Here is a 10,877-nt window from a genome sequence, read left to right on the forward strand (position 1 = left end):
CAGGCAGCTCTGTCACAGTGTCCCAAAGGCACCGCTGCTCCCCTGGGCAGCATGGTGGGGGCAGCTGCCACAGGATTCCCACTTCCCCTGATCCACAGTGAATGCCAACAGATGCTGTACTTGAGCAGTCTGAGCCCACAGGGGGAATGCTGCATCTCCTTTCCAGCTCAGTGATGCAGGGGACAGAGACAGAATCCATCCCAATGTGGCTGCAAGAAGCCCCCTGTGCTCCAAAGCCAGAGGACTCAGCTGTGCTGCATGAGCACAGGGCCAGGCTCCCCACTAAGAGGAGCCACCTGCTGAGGAGGGAAGGGCTGTAAGAGGGAACCTCCCCCAGGTAGCATGGAAATGGGTTAGAGTTTCTTTTTTTGGTGCTTGGGAATGTGGCTGAAGGATGTGCAGCGAAACAGCAGGAGCTGTGTACACAGATCCAGAGACTGTGGGTTCTCCAATCCCACCTATTGGGCATCCTGCTCTGGGTGGCCCTGCTGGGACAGGGGGGAGGTAGAAGGACCCTGAAGCGCTCACGGCCTCAAGTACTCTGTGATTCTGTATCGCCGTGATATCAGCCGTGGCTGTCAGAGATGTCTCCCACTCTCAGAAGCTGTGTCTTCCAAGGAGGGGTGCAATGACCAACAGTATCCCAGCAGCAACATCCCACATCCCTAGGGAGAGCTTTCTTCCTGTTTGGGATGGGATTGCACTGGGTGTTACTACCACAGGAGCTCTCTGGCTGATGTTCTTCCAACCAGCAGGAGGGGGTTTCATGGCCCAGCATCCAGCTAGCACTGCAACCTCCTGCACTGTTGGCCCAGCACTGTTCGTGCAGCTGTGCCCTTTGCAAAACTGGATCTTCATCAGGCCCTTGGAGTTCAGCTCAGTGGTGAGAACCCTCCTCACTTTGGAACACACAGAGCTGGAGAGAAATTGGTGGGCCTTGGTGGTGCTGTCAGTGTGAGCACGCACAAAACTGATGCGGGGCTCTGGAGCAGCCCTTGGGGGGCAGGGGGGCAGCGGGCAGGAAGCTTCAGCATGGGTGTCTGCTTAGCTCAGGGCCAGTTGTAGCACAAGGGCTTTGCCTGCAGGACCTCGCACATCTGCCAGCGTGTGGATTGGACCTAGGGGGGGAATTCCTGCTGTGCTGGGGCACCGTTCGCCTCGGATGAGCTGCGACCGGAGGAGGGGCTCCGGCAGAGGCAACGGGTGGCCGTGTGGGGGCGGTCCCAAGGATGCTCCAGAGACCGCCGCGATGCCCCGGACCCTCCCGCGTCTCAGCACCGGCACCGGACGGGACTCGACGGCGTCCCCGAATCCACGGCTGCCCCTCGCAGCGCCGCCCCGCGTCGCCCCGCACCGCCGCTCCGGCCGCGCGCCCTGCCCCCCCCTCACCCGCCCCGCATCATCGCGGAAGAGGCTCCATAGAAAATAATTTATTGAAATCACAGCTATACACGAGCGGGCGCTGGCGGACAGCGCGGCCCCGGCCCGGCGGGGCAGGAGCAGGCGTGAGCGAGGGGCGGGGGGCGGGCGGGCGGCCCTCGCTCCCCGCGGCTCGGACGGACGGACGCGCCGCCGTATGTACAGAGTTTACACGGAATAAATAAGGGACATGTACAGAGGAGTGCGAGCGGCCCCGGGCCCCTCCCGCTGCCGGCGCTCCGCCCCAGGGTCCGAGAGCCGCCGCGGCTCAGGGTCGGGCCCCCTGCTCGATCTGCTGGTGCTGGCTGCGCACGGCGAAGCGGTTGACGTGCACCGGGATGGGCACCACGATCTTGGGGTTGCGGACGGGCTCTCCCGAGCGGTTGCTGACGTTGCCCGCCTTGATGCGTTTCCACTTGGCGCGGCGGTTCTGGAACCAGATCTTCACCTGCACCTCGCTCAGCTTCAGGGCGTGCGCGATCTGCGAGCGCTCCGTCAGCGAGAGGTACTTCTTGCAGTGGAACTCCTTCTCCAGCTCCAGCAGCTGCTCGCTCGTAAAGGCCGTGCGCCGCCGGCGGCTCTTCCCGGCCCCGGAGCCCGGCGGGGGCTGCTCGGCCGCGGGGCCGCCCTTCCCCTTCCCCTTGGGGCCCAGAGAGGCCGCGGCCGCCCCGTCCAGGAAGGGCTCCTCCTCGCTGTCGCCCGCCGAGCTCTCCTCCTCCCGTTCGCTGCACGGCGTCGCTGCCGATTTCACCTCCAGCTTCTCCTCGTCCGAGCTGTACGCCTTGGCGTCTGCGGGGCACACAGCGTCAGCGCCCGCACCCGCAGCCCCCGGCAGCCCCCGCAGCCCCGCTCCCAGCATCCCACCCCGCCGCGCTGCCCCGCAGCGCCCGCACACCCCGCACATCCGCGGGCGCCGCAGGGTATGACGAGGCACCGCCTGCATCTGCCCCCACCCCTTTCCCGCTGTGACAGCAGAGATGCTGCACCCCGGCAGAGCACCGCGGAGCCCCTGGGCTTGTCCAGCCTTCTGTAACCCCAGAGGAAAACAAGAGCCTTGCTCCTCGCTCGGCTCGGCCCTTCCCCTGCCCCATCCCGTTGCATCTACCGCTGTTCATCCATCAAGAGTCGGCCCAGAGGAGCTGCAGGATCTTCCCAGGCAGCAGCCCGAGCTGGCTCCAGCCAGCAAAGCTCTGCAGGGCAATTGCGAAGCATCTGCTGCCATACCTCCCTCCCTGCAGCAGAGGGGTACAGCGTGTGTAGGCAGCTGATGACCAAATCTTGGTTTCTCCCACCACTCTGTGCAATGGCGCAAGGCCAGAGGCTGCCAGCATCACCTGACACCCGATGGAAGGAAGGATTCGGACCCCAGGAGACATCTCTGATACGTCACCTGAAGTGATACTGGAAGGATGCAGTGGGGATAGACTTCTCGTCTGTTTCTTGTGGTCCAAAGGGGTGCCTGAGTGGTCAGACAGCCATGGAGCAAGAAGGAACGTGGGTGGGAGCAGTGGAGAAGAAAGCAACCTGGAAGGCAGTCACTTTCCGGACAGAAGGGTTCCAGCAAAGGCCTCATAGTAGGTAGAGTGAAAAGGTGCTCCTGGACACAGCCACGGATCACAGAGAGAGAGGAGGAACCAGAAGCAGACGAAAAAGCTTTGCCCTCTGGTACTGAAACCACCAAGATTTCCAAGATCAACCCAGGGGCAGGAACTGCAGCTGGAAGGAGCTGGTGCTGAAGCACCATCACTGAACACAATCCTGCATGCAGATGGAGCAGCAGCAGTTCTCTGAGTCTCTAAGCAGTAATGGGAACCAACACGTGCCACTGGTGCTCCAGAAGCTCCCTGCACCTCAGAGGAAGGCTGGGCAGCCCTCCGGTGCCTGACGGTGGATGGTTGCAAAGACGTGAGCAGCAGCTGCAAGAAATCGCTTGAGCCCAGGAGATGCTCTTACAAGCCTGGTTGATGTGGGGCTCCCACTTCTCTTCTGCATCCTGCACAAGGCTGTGGCTGCCCAAGAATAGGTCACTGACTTTGGAGATCTGAAATTTTGCCTCTGCTCCTCCTGGTTCGTGCAGCAGTAAGCACCTTTATCTCTGCTCTGATACGGGAGAACAGACAGCGCTGTCTTCATGGTGGCTGAGAGCAGGGAGGGGCCTCCCATGGTCCTGGCAATGTACGACCTGGAAACTTTGTGCTGTGGGGCTGATGAGCAGCAGGCGACACAAAGCTCCTGGCTGCTCACGCGCGGCCTCGTGCAAGTGCTGCTCTGCCCAAGAGAAGGAGGGCGTTCATTTCTGTGCGCCTGCCCTGCCTGTGGGCTCACAAGGCCTGACAAGATGAGAAAGCTCTTACAAGGACATCATTGCCTCCTCCAGCTCAGAGCTGTGCTCAGACTCTGCCCTTCCGCACCGATGGAGGACAGGCCGGCAGCGCACCCTGAGATGGTGCTGAGATGGGATTTGCTGCTGTGGGTGCAAATGGTCACCAGGAGACTGGAGAAAGTCTGAGCTGCCAACTGCAACACATCATCTCGTGAAGCAGCTGCTACCTGAACACACAGCCAGACCACAGGTTTTCAAGTCACCGACTGCTTTGCATCTTACAAAAGGGCTGAGCTTGCAGGAAGGAACTCAGACTACGTGGTGAACTGTAAAGCAGATGTTTTTACAAAGACAATTGTTATGTTGGTCCCTTTACCACCTGCTACGTCCTCACGGAGGAAATATGGAGGCAGTGGAGCCCACCCCTTTGGTGGGAAGTGTGCTGAGGCTTTCCGAGGCGCTCAGGCAGGTCGTGAAGTTGGCACAGAGCAAAGTGTTGTGACTGAAAAAATCACCAAGAGCCAGAATAGGATTGGTCCATCTCTTCCCTCCTCACAAAATCCCAACTTGTCATTGACCTGATGATGGATTTGATGGGCAACGGTGAGGAGGGATCGGAGAACGTTACAGGGGGCAGTTATTCAAGCAGGGTCAGGAGGACCTGGCTCAGGAATGGGTGCTGCGAGAGCCAGAAGAGCCCTGTGTTACTAAACACTCCAGAGCTCCTTGTCACGCTCATTGATAGGGAACAACACAATACTTCTCCACCCTAATTATTCTCAGACACAACTGAATGTGGATTTACTGCATGGGCCCAAGAGAGGCTGGATGTTGGTGGAGATCTCTGCAGCTCAGGAAGAAATGCGCTCTGAGGGATGTGAAGGGTGCTGAGTGCCATTTCCTGGGCATCAAACTCCTCCTTGCAGCCGCAGCAACAAAGCAGCCCCCAGGCTTCACTGCTTCCTACCACCACTTTCCCTAAGCGCCTCTCGCCTCTCAAGAAGTGTGACCACAACTGGAAGCCTGAAACAGAGGAGGTGCAGAGAGAGGCCCTAAAATGGAGCAATGACTCTCCAGCACTAATGGAGGCTGGGGACAGAAACCACCTCTTTAGAGTAGAATTCACCCAATGTCAGCAGACAGACAAAAGGAGGCCCTCAGCACGGTTTCTACCGCAGATAAGAGATCTGCAGAACGCCCTGTAGGTATCACCAAGTTTGTCTCCTTTCTGATGAGCTCCAGAGGAGGCTAAATGAGAACATAGAAAAGGAATTGGTCAAAGGTTGATACATACCCAGAAACAGCAGCCACTGAGGTGCAGCATTAGGAGGCTGCTGTAGGCAGTATTGCATTGGATCACACTCTCTTACTCCTCCCTGGACAAAAGTTTTGGCCAGGGCCACGGGCAGGATGCTACTGAAAGCTGCATTACGGTTGGGAATTGTATTTCCCTGAATTTCTTGACTGTGGAAAAAACCCACAGCAACCATCATGGTTTTCACCTGACCTGGTTGGTAAAACAAGCCTGCCGTCCATCTCCGTGGGCCCTGACAGGTACAGTTAAGAGAAAAATTACATACAGGAATCCTCTCAGACCTGGGCAAAGGTGCCTTCATGGCTCCACATGGGCAGAAAAGGAAGCATCCTTCACGACTTCAGAGCAGGAACAGTGCTGAGAGCTGCTAACAGGCAGCAGTGAATGATCAGCAGCAGTAAGACACATTTCCTTCCATCATCAGAACAGTCACAACAGGGTGAGCCTCAGAGATACAATTTCCCAATATCAGAAATGTCCAATTTTCAGAACAGCTCATCTGAGTCCTTCAGGAGGACAACACGTTGAGCTCAGGTACAGAGGAGCCACAGAGGGAGATGAAGCACAGTGCTGCTCATTTCCCGATAGAGTGGGAGGATGTGATTGCACAGATGCAGGTTTTGGCCATAGCAGTTCTGTTCCTGAGGAGACTTTCAAAACAAAAGTGAGACCTCTGTGGGTGCTTGACTCAGCACAGAGTGCTGAGGGATCACCAAAGCTCAGTAACAAATAAAGGAGAGGCAAAACGCCGCAGTTGTCCTAAACCAGAGAGTGGTTTCAAGGGATACCTGCATGCATGCAACGGTCCTCTGAGCAAGGAACAAGTCAGGGCAAGGAGAGCAGCCGGGCTTAGCCAGGAGTGTAACGGGAGGACAGAGCACAGCCAAGCCCTGCGAGAAGTTGCAGAGACTGCTCAGCACGGATCTGTGCCAGGAAGACTGAGACAAAGGTGGATCTCGGAGCCGTCGGGAGGAGGCAGAGCTCAGGAACAGGCCGTGCCACAGAAAGGCAGCGTTTGGTTTGTGTCAGCCACGCTGCAGAGAAGCCTCCATCCCCGGACTGCGGGAGCAGGGGTGGAACAGAGCAAGAGCTGGGGCCGGCAGAGAAACGGCGCAACGAGTCACCGGGAGGGCATCTGCGCAGCCGGGGATGTTCACAAAGCCCGGGGCCGTGGTGGAAGCAGCCTCAGGGTAGCACCGGGCGGGGGCCCGGAGAGAAGCCGCCTGCTGCCCGCTCCGTCGGGCAAAGCCGGGGCCGCGGGCGCAGCGAACCGGAGAGAAGGTGAGCGGGGCTGCGGGCGGCGCGGAGCCGGGATGAAAGCGGGACCCGGAACGGGCCGAACCGCGGGACAGCGAGGGCTCGGCCGGAGATCCCGTCCCGCGTACACGGCGCGGACCTACAGAGAGCGCCGAGCGGCGCCCGGACGGGACCGATCCGCCCCGCGGCTCTTCCGCCTCGGCCGGCCGGGTCGGCAGCACCTCGGAGAGCTCCGCGCCGCCCCGTCCCGCCGCCCCGCCCCGCACGACGGCTCCGACCGGCGGCTGCGGCGGCTCGCGCTGCGCGCGGCCCGGAAGCGGCGAGCGGAGTTTGGCTCCGAGCCGCCAAAGTTGCGGGCGCTGCAGAGGCGGCCCGGAGCGGAGGGCGGCCGGCCCGGTCCCCTCGCTGGGCACGATGGGACAGAGCGGAAGCGTAGCGGCGAGCCGCCTCCCCCCCCCCGCCTCCTGCAGCTCCGGCCCCGCCGCATCCCGCACCCGGCGCGCCGCCTTCGGGAATCTCGCCCCTGGGAGCTCAGAGCCGGCGGTGCCGCTCGCCCGCCCGCAGCCGGTGCCGAGGACGCGGACGGAGCCCGCGGAAGGGGCGGCCGGGGGGCGCTGCCCACCGCGAGGCTGCCCGGGGCTCCCGGGGCCGCCGTCACCTCTCTTACCTGCCAGGCCTGGGAAGGGGTCCGGGAAGTGCAGCGGCGGCTCGGGCGGCCCTTTGTCGCGCCCCGGGGGCAGCTCCTCCGGCTCCAGGCCCTCGGCGCCCCGCCGGCAGCCGGCGTCGGGGGTGGCGCGCGGCGGGGGCAGCTCCTGCGGCGGGTAGAAGCCGTCGGGGGGCTCGGAGAAGCTGGGCAGCGCCGTGGTGAGGGCCACCATGGAGGGCACGGCCTGGCCCAGGCTGGCGCAGAACGTGTTGGTGAGGCGGCCGGCGAAAGAGGCCAGCGGTGCGAGCGGCGGCAGCCCCGACTGCAGCGGCGCGTGGGACAGTGCCTGCGGCAGCACCAGCGGCCGGTACGGCATGAACATGGGGTACCCGGTGTACAGCAGGTGCCCTGAGCGCGGCGGCGGCGTCCCGATGAGCGAGTCGATGGAAAAGGCGGTCCCCTGGCCGCTGGGTCTCTGCATGGCGAGCGGGCGCCACCGGCTCAGCCGGCACCAACTTTCCGGCGAGCTCGGGCCGCCGCCAACTCGCCGCAACCCCGGGCCCCGCCGCGGCCCCGGCCCCCGCCCGCCGCCTCCCGTGGGCTCCGGCGCCCGGCGAGAGCTGCCGCCCGCCCGCCCGCTCGCTGCCTCGGCGCGGCGGAGTGGAGGCGCGCTCGGAGCCGCCCGCCCGCCCCGCTGCGGGGGGGCCGGGCCGGGCTGCGGAGGGGAGGGGAGGAGTGGGGTGGGGTGGGAAGGCGGGCGGGGGTGTCGCCCTCTGCTCTCATCCATCTTCCGCACATCACGGTCGAGTTCCTCCTTCAGCGCCCGCTCCGGCGGGGCACAGCTCCCCGCTCCCCCCAGCGCGGTCGGCCCCTGGGAAGGCGCCTCCCCCTCCCGCCTCATCAGCTGTTATTAATGGTGATTGATGATTAGCAATTATGGGGCCAGCACAAGGGCGCTTTTGTGGGGCTGGGACGGGTCCGTGCCTCGCGGCGCATCCTATCCTCCCCTGAGTCTGGGACGACGGACGGGGCGAATCGGCCCCGCTCTGGGCTTGCGGGCTCGGCCCGGGCCGGCGCTCTGACGGGCGGTGGCGGCTTTTAACGGCTGAGCCCGAGAGCCCCGACGGAACGCTCCACGCCAGGCACCGGGTTCAACCCCGCCGCTCCGCGGCCACCCGCCGCGCTGTGCCGCGGGGCCGCCCGGCGCTCGGAGCGGGTCTCGACGGGGCGGGCGGCGGGGGCGGTCTGGAGACGCGGTCCCGCCCGGTGCAGGGTGGGAACGAGACGGGCTGATTTACAGTGGGTCTGAGGCTCTCCCCGCCCCCCCGCTCTGCTCTCCGTTCGCCGCCGGACGGATCTCGGCGCCGCTCTCCATCAGGGGCAGCGGCGCCGAACGCTTGCCGGGCCGGGGGGTGCCCGGGAGGCTGCGGTCCGCCCCGAGCTGCGGAACGCCCCCGGATCGGGGTTACAATCCGCCCGGGCTGCGCTGCACAAAAGCCCCGGGAGCGCGGGATTGAGTGCCGACGGGCGCCTCTTCGCGCCGTTCCAGAGCCGGTGGAGAACTGCAGCGAGGGTTCCGCGGCTCTGCCCTTCCTTGCTGTGCGTCCCGGGGGAGTTCCTGTGCCAAAGCAGAGCACTTACTGCTGCTCCTGACACCTGTGCTGTGCTCCTACCTGTGAAGAGGTGGTCCCCGGGTATGTAATGTGTCAAACACTGAGCAAAAAGGCCCTGCTGCAGCAGAATATCAGCATCGGGATTGCCTCCTAACGCACCCAGAAACAGAGAAATGCCAGAACTGAAGTCGTGTCTAAATGTACCCTGAAGGCGTTTTCCATGGGACAGCTCTGCTCCAAGCAGCCACCATCTCCCAGGCAGTCCCACACTCAGCTCCCCGTGTGTTCCTGTGCTCAGCCTCTGCTGAGAAGTGCAATCCCTCCAGCTGCTGGGTTCCCTGCAATGCCTGGTGGCAGTGACATCTGAAGGAATGCGAGGATGTCCTCCCCACACACACCACCTTCTACTCTATCTCCAAGGACTGGAGATAATCTGGCTCATTGCCTTCCTGCAGCCCTCAGTAGAATCCTGTGCAGAGCACATAAATAAGGGTGGATGCGTCCAGCAGGCTGACGGGGCCCTCAGCTTTCCTCTGCTAACTGGGCACAACCTGAATCCCTGTGCAGAGCCTTTCTGCATGGTTCTGTACTGTTCCCTGTGGTTTATCCTCACAGCCTCAAGGAAACACCTCTGACCAATGGCTCTTGGGTCACCAAGGAAGAGAAGCGAGCGCTTGTGGGGCTGTCTGGCCCCTTCCCTAGGATGAGACCCCAGGTTCTAGACTGGGCAGGAGGCTGGCAGTGACTGGCACTGCCATGAATCCTGCCTCAAGGATCAGTGGGGCACCAGAAGGAAGGCAATCAGGTTCTGCAAGTCAGCACCCATCTTTTAGCTGTCCTTGCCCCAACTCTCCGCTTTCATCCATCAAACGCTTCTGTGGGAAAGGAACCCTCAAGGCTGGAGTCATCTTCACATGTGGAATTGCGTTCATTCCACTGCTACCAAGACACATTAGACTATGGGGAACATTAAAGCATAATCACATGTGACTGGATCTCTAGACTTGTGGTCCACATCAAGGATTTGCAAGCAAGTTCCTACTCCTCAGCAACTTTGGTTTGGCCATTTGTTGAATGAATATTTTAAGTGCGACCTTTGAGCCGTGTGTCACACTGCCCTGTAAGTTAGCAAGGTCTCTGAGAGCAGCTGGGAAACGTTGTCTTTGTCACCTTGCTGGGGAAACACAGAGAGCTGCAAATGAGCCACAGCTCCACCAGGAGCAGTGACTGCCTGTGCCCAAGGGCAGGCCCTTCCCGAGGCCAGCAATACAAGATCCCATACTGACCTCTGCAAATCAGTATCCTGCAGCCTACAAGTCCCTAAATATGTCACCGAGTAGGAGATGCTGCTTACCTGATCACACACTTACATTAGCTGCAACCCCTGTCCTTCAGACACTGACCCCCAGTCCATCAATGTCTGCAGCAGCGCAGACCGTGACTCCAGGGAGCCAGGTCCCTCAGAAGAGAGCAATTACAACTTCTCAGCCTTACTACACTTACTGCGCGCTCTGGCTTACTTTGTCTTTTGAGACTTTGCAGTAAAGAAAGGTAGAAATTCATTTGCTGAATGATAAAGCAAGAAGCAGAGAGGAAACAGCTGACTGGAAACAAAAGGTTTGCAAGCAAAATAAAGCGAATGCTGTGTACAAGTGTGGACACTGAGCAAGGTGCAGTTTGAGGCTTCCTGCAGTGCCACCGTCGCAGGTGAGCCGGAGTGGAAGAGCGAGGGTCTGAGCTGTGCTAACTCCAACGCTGCTGGGACTTCCAAGGGCTTTCCCTGTTTCTGCATCCCGGGTCTGATCTTCCTCAGCTTCTGTCTGGCACAAATGCAGTTTCCATGGCTTCCACTTGAGGCTCAGAGCTCCACTGTTCAGCGCTCTCCCTGCGTGTTTCTCTCTCCCCGCACACTTTCCCTACGGGGAGCCACTCTATTCCGTTTTATCAGGCTCCATCCCCCACTTTGCAGGTATCTGGTGTGTTCCCTGCACGTCCCTGAAGGTACACTGTCCAGCACACCAGGAACACAAGAAATATTAATTGCAGGTGCATTTTGTAAAGCTCCCAGTCCCACTGCACTGCTGACAGCCCTCAGAGCCTTGCTGGAACATTACCAGGCATTGAAATGGGATTTCAGCCCTGCTGTCTCCCATCTTTCAGGAGCTCACTGCATTATCAGCCTATGTTTTCAGCCTCACCAGTTGGCCTTTGGTCTCCCAGTACTGGGCCATGAGCACTGAATTCAGATTCACTGGGGAAGGGCAGTGCTCTTCACTTACAGATAACACTTCACCCCTTGGGCAC

General features: G+C 60.9%; 1 protein-coding gene across 1 annotated transcript; it reads right to left on the reverse strand.

The window, feature by feature from the left end:
* Positions 1-1,687: 1,687 nt before the first annotated feature.
* On the reverse strand, positions 1,688-7,441 carry GBX1 (gastrulation brain homeobox 1; the record flags this gene model as incomplete). The annotated part of the gene is made up of 2 exons (XM_079538056.1): positions 1,688-2,208; positions 6,982-7,441. The coding sequence occupies 2 exons, from the start codon at positions 7,439-7,441 to the stop codon at positions 1,688-1,690; spliced, it is 981 nt and encodes a 326-aa protein (XP_079394182.1).
* Between the last annotated feature and the right edge of the window lie 3,436 nt (positions 7,442-10,877).

Source organism: Tetrao urogallus (genome assembly GCF_951394365.1).
Source record: "Tetrao urogallus genome assembly, chromosome: 7".
Taxonomy (NCBI): domain Eukaryota; kingdom Metazoa; phylum Chordata; class Aves; order Galliformes; family Phasianidae; genus Tetrao; species Tetrao urogallus.